Source organism: Strongyloides ratti (assembly GCF_001040885.1).
Source record: "Strongyloides ratti genome assembly S_ratti_ED321, chromosome : 2".
NCBI lineage: Eukaryota > Metazoa > Nematoda > Chromadorea > Rhabditida > Strongyloididae > Strongyloides > Strongyloides ratti.
The window spans coordinates 13,888,953-13,902,334 of NC_037308.1; the positions used below are offsets into that span (position 1 = coordinate 13,888,953).

Below are 13,382 nucleotides of genomic sequence, written 5' to 3' on the forward strand. Positions count from 1 at the left end.
GATTTTTGATCATTTGATAGTTAGCTTTATATCATCCTATAAGTATACTTCAGAACAATTACAAAAACTTTTATGAATATTATTTTTAAAATTATAGATAATTAAAAATAAGCAAAAATTTATTACTATTAAAAAGTATATATCTTATATAAAAAAAATTATATGAATTTATGTATAAAACAGTCAAACAAAGTACATTGAAAATGCTATAAGAAGAAATAAGAAAGAAAAAAGTATTTGTTATGTGAAACATCAATATATATTTTAAAGTATTTTTTTTTTTTTTTTGAAAATGATACAATATAGTTATATATAAATTTATCATTATATTCTATCTTACAATGAACATACATTTTCATTAATATATAATAATGATTATTATAAATATTTTATTTATATATAAAAAAATTATTTATACTTAAAGATGTGGACAAATTGTAGATAAAAAGAATGGGATTACAAAACGTATTATATTATGGAAAGGCAGTTAAGAACAATTTTCCATCTCTTTTGATTTGAAAATTATTAAATGACGCATACACTATTTTTAAAAATATTGTTTATTTCAATATATTATGCTATCAAACTATAAGTATTATCTTTATTTACTTTCAGGAAAGTGAAAATAAAATAAAAAAATAACTATGGAACCGGAAATATTCAGCTGTGAAAGTAAATTTATATCTGATGACAATCAAGAATGTTACTTTGCTGATTCTGAAGATAATACAGATTCTGAAGCTGAAATCGAATCCAATACTGTTGATACTCAACTCTTTACTGAAGATTTTTTCAAACTTATAAATTTAAAGAATAACTAATATATAAATATTTTTACTGGAAAAAAAAGGCAGTATAAATATATATCATTTAATATATGTAATGTTCCAATTTTTTATATACTGTATTATATTATTTTATTATATCACCGACTAATTATTTTAATAATAATTTAAATAATAATTGATATTTTAATCAAAATAAATATTTTCTACAATTTTAGTCAATTTACTAAATATGTTTTCTATGACATTTTATTAATATCTTTTTAATAGTTGTATTAATTTGATTTTTGTTATCTTTAATGAAAAAGAAAAAAATTAGTGAATAGTGACATGCTTTTTAAAATACCATTTGTTGGTATATATATATATTACTTTAGAAATATATAACAACATTCTATTGTTTATAACAATATATTGTATAACTTTTTTTTTTAAACAAAAGTTCATTTTATAACAGTAAAATTAAAATGCTTTATGTGTTATAATATATGTTCACATAAATAACTATATATTTTTAATTTTAAAAAAATGTTTACATAAATTATTATCAAAAGTTAGTTGTATTAATTATTAAGAAGTAAAAAATTTTAAAATATTTAATCAAAAGATAGAAAGATAATAAATGAATAATTAATGTCTTATTAGGCAAATACTAATTAAATTTAGAAAACCTCATAAATCAAATGTATAAAAAGTTAAAAGTTTCTAATTAAAAGGTTAATATGTCAAAAATCAATAAGAAAATTAATTTATTACAATATATTTAAGCTTTTTAAGTCCTCAAATTTTGATAAACCACAATATATTAAATATTGTATAATATATATTTATATTATCATTTAGTATTCGTCAAATAACCTTTTTATAAGTATACCCTTCAAAAAAATACATATATAAAAGAAGTTATTTATTGAACATTATTTAATACAATTTTTCAATGATACACATAATTTTATTTTACCTATGTATAATACTTTAAAAAAAATTTTTTTTTTTATTTTTCTTTTAAAAATATTTATAGTTAATCAAATTTAATATGTAACATGAAAAAACAAGTTCTACATTTTCTTTTATTAAATTAAAATAATAAATAATATAGAAATGTATATATTTATATATAATATTGATATTTTAAAAATAATTAATTTGTAATTTGGCATTTTTAACATGTGATTCTTAATATTATACGTATATAAATATATATTATAAAAATTTAATTTTAAAATTTTTTATTCTTATATTTTATAGACTACTTAAAACAATAATATATCCAAAAAAAATGAATTTTTATCTATTTTTAAAATATATTACATATCTCTATATTTTAAATGCCTTAATAATGTGTGTTAATGGAAGAAGACGAAATGAAATTAATAGAATTGATAAATCAAAAATTTCAAGTTTAATTTTCAAAGCTAGACGTTAAAAGTCTCGAGAACATTTTATTATAGATATATTTAAAATAATTGTAAAATTATATTGTACATTTTTAATTAATATATATATATATATTTCATAATTTTTTTTTAAAATAAATTTTTTTTACTATTAACTTTATTTCTTTACACGAATTTTGATACAATTATTGGTAGTTTATGCATTATAGATGTGTCTTAATGTGAAAATACTATAAATTTCTTAGTTATGTTATTATCAAGATCTAGTTTATTATTTAGAAGGCTATCTTCATCACAAGTTCCAAATAAATCTTCATCTTTAGTTAAAAATATTGATTCAGATAAAGGAGAAAAAATTAAAAAATATGAATTAAAAGCAAAACTTGAAAAACCTAAATGGTCTTTATTCAAAGATCGTCATACTGCACCTACAAATTTATCTTTTCCAAATGAAATAGGTGTAGAAGGATATGATCCTGATATACCATTTAAGGATGTTTTAGAAAGTATTCCAAGAATTACTAAATCTGAATTATCGGTAATATAAACATATTTTTTAACAATTTGAATAGATTAAATTTATAGAAATTTGCCGAAGAAACTCGTAGTTCAATAAATATTGAAAAAGTAGAATGCATTGAAAGCACAGGAATATTGAGGCATGGTGATACAAATATAAATTATCAATTTAAAGAACCGTCAGATATTAACATGTGGAAAACAGGTTGTGATTCTGACTGGGGAGAAGGTTTTTCAACATGTTCATTAAAATTAACAGATGAAAATACAGCATTATTTTCAGGAAATTTGTCTACCAAATTAATAAATGATGGAAAAACAGAAAGAGCTGGTTGGGCTTCAATGAAATCAAAAGATCGTCGTTCATTTCTACGAAAAAAGTATATGACAAGATGGTTAAATTACTCTCATTTAATAATTAGATGCCGAGGTGATGGTAGATCATACAAAATTATGTTACATACACCTGGTAAAATTGATTTAACATGGGGAGATTCATATTCTTATCCTCTTCATACACATGGAGGACCATATTGGCAAATTGAAAAAATTCCTTTCTCTCGTTTTTTTCATACAGTTTATGGTAGAATTCAAGATAAACAACAAAAAGTCTTTCGACAACAAATTTCTTCTATAGGTATAGTTTTAATGGATAGAATGGATGGTCCATTTAAATTAGAAATTGATTTTATAGGAGTTACACATGACAAATCACACAGAGAAGAATTTGCATATGAAACTTACACTTTACCTATATGGTATTCTGACGGTTTTTAATAAACATAAATCTCATTTTATAAACGATAAATTTTTAAAAATAAAATATGAACAACTATTTGTTATTATTTCTTACAATAACATCAAATCCATCCACTTTGATTTTTCCTATTTTAAGTAAGTTATTCATAGAATTTGAATTTTTAAATTCGACCTCAGCAAGCCCTAAATGTGTAATAGCTTCACGATTTTCAAATATTTTAATATTACTTATTTCACCATAACTTTCAAGAGACTTCTTAATTTCTTTCGATCCAGAAAACCAGGGAATATTATGGAGAAAAACTTTGTTACTCTTTGGATTTGTTGGTATGTTTGCACGAGAAACCTGACACAAAAATTTAGATATTAATTTCATTTCAAAATAAGAACCTAAAAATTATAATTAATAAAAAAAAAATAATTTAAAATAGAAAAATGAATAATACATATAAAAAAATAATTCAAGAAAATTTAATCAATCATATTTAGTATAAAAATATTTACATTTTTTCATTAAAATTAAATTACAATTTAAAAATATTTGTCAATAAAAATTCCCCGTACAAAAAAAATTAAAAACTCTAACAATTAAATATGGATATATGTAAGTATAATATCCACTCATTACAATTTAGTTAAAGTATACTACAAAAGTTTGAAAAAAAAATATGTTTGCAATTTTTCCAAATTTAATATTTGTCGAAGAACTTCTAAGCCAATAGATTGTAATTAAAGCAAAAAAAAATACTACTGAAATTTAAAAAAGTTGACATATCACAAGTTAATAAAAATTTTTCCATAGAACATTGTTATAGTAATAAAAATAACATTGACTTTTCTAAGATAAATTCTTTAAATTTAACAAAAGAATAAATTTTACAAAAATAATTCTTTTACTAACATTTAAAACATAAAAACAAAAATTCTAGCAAGTTAAAACCACATGAATATATTTTTTTCACATATTTTCAGTTTTAAATTTTGTAGAGTCTTTAAAATTAGGTACATTAAGTTCAACATTTACCAAATCTCCATCAATAACATGAGGTCCTTTTTCAATGGTTTTTAATGCACTTTCAGGTGTTTGAAATTCTATCGAAGCATAACCTCGATGAAGACCTGTTTCTGGATCGAAAAACAATGATACATCTTTAATCTTTCCAAATCTACTAAAATATTTTTCTATTTGTCCTTAAATGAAAAAAAATCATGTGATAAATCAATGCACAAAACATACCTTTTCCTGTAATCCACTTGACATGTGTTAAATAAACGGTTTTATTTTCATTACTAAAATTTCTTATATTTAATTTTAAAAAATTTTTTAATAATAGTTTTCCAGTATTCATATTAAAACAACTATAATAGAAGAAATAAAATTTTTTTTTGTGAAAATATGGAATAAAAATGTTAAACTAATAACGGGTAGTAAATGGGCCTGCTGTGCAATATACCAGAATAATCCTATAGGGAAATGTTGGAACATTGTATACATATGCTTATTTTAAATAATGCAGATTTCTACAAAAATTTTGAAGAATGTTACCCTTGTTTCAAGTAATACCATTTTTTATAATTATTTTTAATTTATTACTAAAAAATAATATTCTGCTCAAGTTTACATTTCTAATCACTTGTTGATTTTTTTTGTTTTTTCCATTACATTTTTAAATTAATTTCTATTCTTTTTTTTGTACTTTTGTTGAGAATATATTTTTCAAATTATAAAAAGTGGCAAAATTATGTGTAATAGTACTGTAGGATAATTATATTTCTGTTGCGAAACAAAGTATTTTTATGATAAATTAATTATTTTACCATCTATACACTTAGGTCAAAATTATATTTGCAATTATAAAAATATATTCCTTTCTTTCTAACCATTGTATTTTAATATATCATTATATGGTTTCTGATCTAATTTTTTTATGTGTTTTATTTGTAACATTGCCATTTTGCATTATATGTATTTAGTTAAGCTAGAAAAAAAAATATATTTTACGAAATTTATATCCTCCAGTATAGTATTTATTAAAAATATTTTGTTATTTTTAATATTTGACAGGTAACAATCATGTATCTTCTAACGTAAATTTTCTCAATATATTATTTATTAGTGATATTAAAACATAATGCTAACAATCTATTAATGAAGTTTTTCATCATATCTGAAGAGTGGCGTCTTTGTCAGATTTACTATAATAAAAGGAGGCGCACATTGAGCATTGAAAAAAGAGGTCGTCTATCTTACTTTTCTTAGTATGTATTAATAATGCGTAACTTTTAACGTCTTATTGTAGACTCTGTATCTTAGTATGCATATATGTCTTTTTTTTTTTCTGTATATTTTATATATAAACTGATTTATAATTGTATTATTTTAATGAAACAAAATATATAGTATCACTTAATTTATTTTTCGTTTTAGTTTCTTAAATTTAGACAAAAAAAAAGATTAAAATGGGAGAAAGAAGAGGTCCACCAAATATTTCTGGCTTATATTCAGTAAAGGTAATTTAATATTTTATTTTTTTAAACTTTTTTTTTACTTTAGGTTGATAATTTATCTTATAATACAACTCAACATGAGTTAAGAAGACTTTTTGATAAGTATGGTGAGATAGGAGATATTCACATTCCAAGAGATAGAAATACTAGACAAAGTAAAGGATTTGGTTTTGTAAGATTTTATGACAAAAGAGATGCTGAGTATGCTTCAAACAAATGTGATGGAAGAAGAGTTGATGGCAGAAGTATACGTTGCTCTTTGGCACGTTATGAAAGACCAATAGACGAAAGACCCAGAGGTGGTTATGGACGTGGGCGTCGTGAAAGAAGTCGGTAGGTTTCAAATTTTTTTTATTTTGTTTTTGTTTCCCCATCTACAGTCATTAACTATGCCCTTCTTTACGATATAATTATGAGTGCCATGGAATACGATTTATTTTTTTTGGCAACAATTAACGTAATTTAAAAGTATATTATCAGAAGCAGTGGTTCCTGAGAGTCGCTGTCATTTTTGATTCCGATATCTGCATTTTGCCGTTTACCTTATTATACACTTATATACATGTATTTTCCTGTATGCAAACCCGGTTCATTACTTTAGCTGTTTGTTATTTGAAAAAAAAAGCACATTTCTTTTCTGATTTAGGAGCTGTTGTAAAAGGTTAAAAAAAGTGCTATGTAGTATGTTGGCTGTGTTCCGTTAAAACCTTAAGATTGTATTGGGGCCGGTATGCTGGGAAAACCCGAGTTACAGAAATACATATATAGAAAGATTTTCCAATCTTTACTATATTAATATGATGATACAAATAATTTATATTGAAATGGCATATGATTATTATTTTTCAGCTCACGTTCTTGTTCCAGATCACCTTCTTACAAACGAAGACGTTCTAGATCTCGTAGTCCAATACGTTCTCGTTCTAGAAGTCCAGTACGTTCCCGATCAAGAAGTCCAATTCGTTCCCGTTCTAGGAGTCCAATTCATTCAAGAAGTGCTTCACCAGTAAAGCGTTCTTTGTCGCCAAGAAGAAGTAGAAGTAGAGATTATTCAAGAAGTAGAAGTAAGTCTGTTGATGATAGACGTTCTGGTTCCAGATCTCATTCACCCTCAGTTGATAGGAAAAGAGATTCAAGATCATCAAATGATAGACATGATTCAAGGAGCTCAAATAGACGTTCATCATCTCGTGAGAATGATAGAGATAGCAGTCCAAGTCACGATTAACTTTTTTAATCGTAAAAAAAATATTTTTGAAAATTATTTTTTTCTATTTGATTTTAAATTTTCCTTTGATTAAAATATTGTTTATCTACAATTATTTTGTATAATTTTTTTAACTAACTTTTGTTTGCTATAATAAACTCTATCCAGATTGTATTTTTTCTTGTTATTATTATAATTGTAATTTTAATAACTTTTTAACTGCTTGATGATTGATTATTATACTTTGTGGTATTGTTAATTATTGTTTATAATACAATAAAAAAGTTTTATTTTTACTACGTTTATGTATTTAAATAAATCTTCTTAAGTACAATTTTATTTTATTTCTTCAAACAGGTGTAATAAAATATGTAAAAATAACATTAAATATTAGAAGACTATTGAATAGGATATATTTTTTTTTTTAAATTTAAACTTTTTAAATATATGATTACAAATCATATATTTTATATTATTTTAAAATTAAAAATGTATATATTTATTTTTTAATATTAAAAATAAAATAAATTTTATAAAATATAATATAACATAATTTATCATTAACTTCCTTCTTATGATAAGTATAGTATTTTTTTCTTTTGAAACAACATTAATTTTAAAATTATGTTTAAAAGTTATGATTCCATTTATGTAAATACTATAATAATCATTTTTTATCTATCCATAATATGCATATATTTGCTATTTAGATATTTTATGTATCCCTCAAATAAACATTTTCATATATATGATAGTGAATTAATTTTTAGCCATTTTCTAAAAAATATAGTATTTTATATATTTCTCTGCTTTAAGTTAATATTTCTTCAAAATGCGTGCATATATACAGTTTATTTTTATGCATAATAAAAATAAATATCTATATTTGTCTTTTTATTTTATGACATTCTAATAATATAACAAATATTTCTATTATTTTAAAATTATTGTTTTATAAATTAATAATATTTTTTTACTTTTAAATATAAAAATAAATTTTCAAAGTATTATTATATTAATTAAATTATTTATATAATAATATATTCTATCATTTTTACGGCATATATTAAATATTATATCTTTGCCATTTTTATTAAACTTTTTATATAAAGCATAATTTTATTTCTTTAAAAAGTTTAACATTTTCATTCTTCAAAATTCACTATATATTACTTCTTCTCTTTTTCATTCTACTTTTTTTTTTTTTCCCCAATACTTCATACTTCTCCTATCACTTACTCAGATGACGTTTTAAGCAAAAGGACATGCCTCCGTATTGGCCTACACAAACTAAACATATATATATATATATATATTGGAAAGATGTGTAAGAGAAAAGAGAAATATATAAAACAGCATATGTGTATAGATGTGTATATTTACAAATTTATATGTTTTCCCTTAAAATTTATATATAACTTTGTATTTATATTTTTATCCGAGTTGTATATTTTAACTATTTATGGTTTAACTTTTTCTTATTTTAAATATCTATTAAAAATTTAACATTTTTTTATTTTTTATTATTATATGTAAAGTTTGGTTATCGACTAAATAACAGTTAACATTTTTTTTTAATGATTAAATAATGATTAAATTTTTATTTTCAGCTTTTTATTATTAAATAGTGCTATTTTTTTATGTATAAATTCTTAACATTATTTTAATGAAGCAATTAGTAAAAAATGGCATTAAAAGTTACTGTACGAGATAGTAAGTATTTTTTTTTTATAAAATATTTTATAATAAAATTATTTATTGACACGTGTCTATGCTTAATCATTTGTACTTTTATTGAATGTGATTATTTCAAAATAATAATAAAAAAAAAAAACAAAATAATTTAACAACTAATTATATTAATTTATAGAAATTGTTAATGATGTAATTCGACCATTAAGAAAAACAGGAAAACAAGAAGGATGGAATGTTTTGGTAGTAGATCGTCTTTCTATGAAAATGTTATCAGCTTGTTGTAAGATGCATGATATTATGGATGAAGGAATAACAATAGTAGAAGATATAAATAAACGCCGTGAACCATTAACTAATCTTGATGCTATTTACCTTATAACACCTACAAAAGATAGTATTGATAAATTGGTACAAGATTTTACAATAAGAATGCAATATAGACGAGCACATGTCTTTTTTACTGAAGCATGTAATGATACATTATTTTCTCAGTTAAGTAAAAGTTCTGCTGCTAGATATATAAAAACATTAAAAGAAATTAATATAGCTTTTACTCCATATGAAAGTCAAGTATATACTCTTGATTCACCTGATACTTTCTTTTTATATTATACACCTGAAAAACAAATACAATTAAGTATCAATCTTGAAAGAATTGCTGAACAAATTGCTACTGTTTGTGCTACATTAGGAGAGTATCCTGCAGTTAGATATAGATCTGATTTTGAAAGAAATGTTGAATTAGCTCAAATGGTTGCTGCTAAATTAGATGCTTACAAAGCTGACAATCCATCAATGGGTGATGGTGCTGAAAAAGGAAGATCTCAATTACTTATTATTGATAGAGGTTTTGATGGTATTTCTCCTATTTTACATGAATTAACACTTCAAGCTATGTGTTATGATCTTCTTGGTATTGAAAATGATGTTTATAGATATGAGACTGGTGGTGGAGAAAGTGTTGATAAAGAAGTATTATTAGATGAGAATGATGATCTTTGGGTTGATAATAGACATAAACATATTGCTGTCGTTTCTCAAGAAGTTACAAAAGGATTAAAAAAGTTTAGTGAACATAAGAAAATGCCTAGTGATGCTAAAAGTATTAAAGATTTAAGTTTAATGATAAAGAAAATGCCACAATATCAAAAGGAATTAAATAAGTTTAGTACACACTTTCATTTAGCTGAAGAATGTATGAAAAGATATCAAAGTGGTGTTGATAAATTATGTAAAGTTGAACAAGATTTAGCTATGGGAATGGATATTGATGGTGAAAGAATTAAAGATCCAATGAAATTAATGGTACCTCTTCTTATTGACCCTAGTGTTAGATTAGAAGATAGATTAAGATTAATACTTCTTTATATTACAACAAGAAATGGTATTACAGATGAAACTTTAAATAAACTTCTTCAACATGCTAATATAAATTTAAGCGAAAAAGAAACAATAACAAATGCCTCACAACTTGGTTTTAATATAACAATAGATCAAGGAAAGAAAAAAGTTTGGCAACCAAGTAGAAAAGAACGTCGTGATGAAACATTTTATCAAAGTTCTCGTTGGGTTCCAGTGATAAAAGATATTCTTGAGGACGCTGTTGACGATAAGCTTGATGCAAAACATTTCCCATTTTTAAATGGACGTCAGGCAAATCAGCCATATCGTGCTGCAACTAGTGTTCGTTATGGACAATGGCATAATCAACGTGCTCAAAATCAACAATACAGAACTGGACCTAGACTTATTGTTTACATAATTGGTGGAGTTACCTATTCTGAGATTAGAGCTGCATACGAAGTTACACAAACTAAAAAACCATGGGAAATTATTATTGGTTCTGATCAAATATTAACACCAGAAAAGTTTCTTAATAATCTTCGTGATTTAAATAAAACCCGTGAACAATAGATTTACAATGTTTTCACCAAACACTGTCAATATTAAAAAAAAAAAGATATATTCAATGATTTTTTAAATAAAAGAATTTTGCTAGTATTGTTAACAATTTTGAAATTTGCCAAATATTTCATTAATGTTAACCAAACTTCAACGAAGTACGCATCAATTTCAGATTAATAAAAAAAATATATAAAATAAAATAAAAATTTTACAAATTAATCATATTTCACTTATAACAAATTTTTTTTTATAAATGCTTATATAAAAAATATATTTAAAATTTGTTTTATCATTTTCACAATCATAAAATAAATAAAAAAAAAGTTTTTATTTATATTTTAATTATTAAACAAAGATAGAAAAACAAAATTAAGAAAAAATTTGGAGATTTTTTGTTAATATAGTTGCCAGAAATAAAAATATCTATATTATAAAAATTTTTTTTGTAATAAGAAAATTATATTTTTATAAAAATTTTACATTTCCTATCAATTCTCTGATCACATCTAATAAAATTCATGGTAACACAAGTTATATTACTAGTATATTATTGAACTTTTATATCATATCAGATTCCCATAAAATGTTATATTAATTTTTTCTTAATTCTTATACTCTTCATTTTTTATCATATTAAAAATATTTTACCTTCTGTGAATGGTTTTCTATTTGTGTAATTGACTTATTATTAAGATACTTTGTACTTTGAACTGTAATGAATTTTAAAGTGTCTTTTCATATATTTGTTTAATAACTATTTATGATTCATTTAAGTCTCCTTATCATTTCGCTCTGAAAGTAGTAAGATATTTTTAAAAAAAAAAATCTTGTCTAATGACATATAGTTTTTCCCAAAAATTTTTAATTCTTTTTTCAATAATTATCGTATTTTATATGATAAAACTTAACAATTCTTAATAGTTATCTTTTTTTTTTGTTTACAATTTTATTTATATTTATAAAAAAAATTTATAGACTATGTATAAATACGAAGAAATGTTACAAGCTTTTCAAAATAAACGTATATTGAAAAATATCCTTTCTAATTTAATGGATAAAGATATCATGAATTTAAACTATGTATCTAAGGGTATAAATATGGCTATAAGAGGATTAAAACATTATGAAAAAATACCTTCTGAATCACTTTATATAACTTTACATATTCAACAAAATTCTTATACATATAAATCTGTTCCTGAAAAATTTGATCCAACACAAGTTTCTAAGATAACATTTAATTTTCTTTTACTTGGATTACCATTTCAATATGAAAATTTTATTGATGAATATTATATAATACTCAAAAAAATTTGTACGGATATTAACATGTTATTTTTACAGAATCATAATAATTTACATATTAAAATACAATCATACTATCATTTTTTTGAAAAATTTATTATCTCTTTTATTGGTTCTATTATTTGCAATAATAATGTTAAATTAGATATTGATATCAAACCATATAATGGAGATTTTAATTTTATATATCCATATTTTATATATCCAAAATATAATATGTTTGAAGGATTTAAAAATATTAATAGTATTACAATTAGAAGCAATTTTGATAAAGGAATAGATGTTTATAAATATTTTTTTCAATGTCTTCCTAATAATAATTCTTTTAAAATAAATATAAATTTTATTGAATATTTAAATGAAAAACAATGGGAAAATGTTAAATGTATAATAAATTCACGAAAATGGGTTAAAATTAAGATTGGTATAAATTGTTGGGGTGAAGATGGTTCATTTTGGCATTATATTCCAAATGCTATAACTACTGATTTTTTAAAAAATATTTATCGATTTGAGGTTAATGGAGATTCATTCAATATATTAAGAAAATTTAAATCACTTTTTATAAAAATGGTAAATCTTAAAACATTGGTTTGTAATTTTCATGTGTATGAATATGTTATTAAATCATTTAATCAATTGTCAAAGAATAATTTTGAAAAAATGAATGTTTATGAAGAGATAAAGAATCTTAAAAATTTAACAAGTGTTAATTTTATTTTTAATTATATATATGATTTTAATCAAAATAATGAAGAAAATTTAATGGCTATTGATTATACATTTAATAAACTATTAGAATCTTTACCTTCTTCAATTACCAAATTAAGTGTAACTGGAATAAGAAGTATAAATGTAAACTTAGCAGAGAAGATGAATAAATTACTACCAAATTTAATTTATTTGAATATTTCAAAAGTTAATCATTTGGATGAAAATTTTCTTATGAAAATGCCTAATATTAGGTTTATTGTTTCACATGCATGTCAACCAGTGAAAATTCCAACAACAATTTCTGTTTGTGGAACTTTTTGTTGTATTAATCCAGAACCAATTGAATGTGTCAAATTTTTTAAAACTTATTGGAAGTATTGTTACTGTAAACAATATCATAAGGCTTGGAAAAAATCTATAAGACAATCAAAAAGATATCGAAAGTTACTTAAATATTCTACTGACTATAATATGAATATTTTCTATAATGAGATAAAAGATGGTTGGAATGTTTTAAAAGTATTTGATGAAGAGTATTTCAACAATATGTATAAAGATATATATTACCGAACAAATATAGCATAAAAA

General features: G+C 22.4%; 7 protein-coding genes across 7 annotated transcripts; 5 read left to right on the forward strand and 2 right to left on the reverse strand.

Annotated features, from left to right (window-relative positions):
• Nucleotides 1–2,429: 2,429 nt before the first annotated feature.
• On the forward strand, nucleotides 2,430–3,478 carry SRAE_2000442200 (Complex I intermediate-associated protein 30, mitochondrial; the record flags this gene model as incomplete). The annotated part of the gene is made up of 3 exons (XM_024643291.1): nucleotides 2,430–2,720; nucleotides 2,768–3,338; nucleotides 3,381–3,478. The coding sequence occupies 3 exons, from the start codon at nucleotides 2,430–2,432 to the stop codon at nucleotides 3,476–3,478; spliced, it is 960 nt and encodes a 319-aa protein (XP_024508975.1).
• A 55-nt stretch (nucleotides 3,479–3,533) lies between these two features.
• SRAE_2000442300 (RNA recognition motif domain and Nucleotide-binding, alpha-beta plait domain-containing protein) lies at nucleotides 3,534–3,836 on the reverse strand (the record flags this gene model as incomplete). The annotated part of the gene is made up of 1 exon (XM_024643292.1): nucleotides 3,534–3,836. The coding sequence occupies one exon, from the start codon at nucleotides 3,834–3,836 to the stop codon at nucleotides 3,534–3,536; it is 303 nt and encodes a 100-aa protein (XP_024508976.1).
• A 582-nt stretch (nucleotides 3,837–4,418) lies between these two features.
• SRAE_2000442400 (SRA stem-loop-interacting RNA-binding protein, mitochondrial) lies at nucleotides 4,419–4,809 on the reverse strand (the record flags this gene model as incomplete). The annotated part of the gene is made up of 2 exons (XM_024643293.1): nucleotides 4,419–4,651; nucleotides 4,698–4,809. 2 exons carry the CDS (start codon nucleotides 4,807–4,809, stop codon nucleotides 4,419–4,421), a joined length of 345 nt encoding a protein of 114 aa, XP_024508977.1.
• Nucleotides 4,810–5,920: 1,111 nt separating this feature from the next.
• SRAE_2000442500 (SC35) lies at nucleotides 5,921–7,196 on the forward strand (the record flags this gene model as incomplete). The annotated part of the gene is made up of 3 exons (XM_024643294.1): nucleotides 5,921–5,971; nucleotides 6,015–6,301; nucleotides 6,818–7,196. The coding sequence occupies 3 exons, from the start codon at nucleotides 5,921–5,923 to the stop codon at nucleotides 7,194–7,196; spliced, it is 717 nt and encodes a 238-aa protein (XP_024508978.1).
• On the forward strand, nucleotides 6,545–6,978 carry SRAE_2000442600 (Hypothetical protein; the record flags this gene model as incomplete). The annotated part of the gene is made up of 2 exons (XM_024643295.1): nucleotides 6,545–6,629; nucleotides 6,818–6,978. The coding sequence occupies 2 exons, from the start codon at nucleotides 6,545–6,547 to the stop codon at nucleotides 6,976–6,978; spliced, it is 246 nt and encodes an 81-aa protein (XP_024508979.1).
• A 1,664-nt stretch (nucleotides 7,197–8,860) lies between the features above and the next one.
• Nucleotides 8,861–10,784, forward strand: SRAE_2000442700 (Protein ROP; the record flags this gene model as incomplete). Its single annotated transcript, XM_024643297.1, has 2 exons — nucleotides 8,861–8,888; nucleotides 9,046–10,784. 2 exons carry the CDS (start codon nucleotides 8,861–8,863, stop codon nucleotides 10,782–10,784), a joined length of 1,767 nt encoding a protein of 588 aa, XP_024508980.1.
• A 987-nt stretch (nucleotides 10,785–11,771) lies between these two features.
• On the forward strand, nucleotides 11,772–13,379 carry SRAE_2000442800 (Hypothetical protein; the record flags this gene model as incomplete). Its single annotated transcript, XM_024643298.1, has 1 exon — nucleotides 11,772–13,379. One exon carries the CDS (start codon nucleotides 11,772–11,774, stop codon nucleotides 13,377–13,379), a length of 1,608 nt encoding a protein of 535 aa, XP_024508981.1.
• Nucleotides 13,380–13,382: the final 3 nt, after the last annotated feature.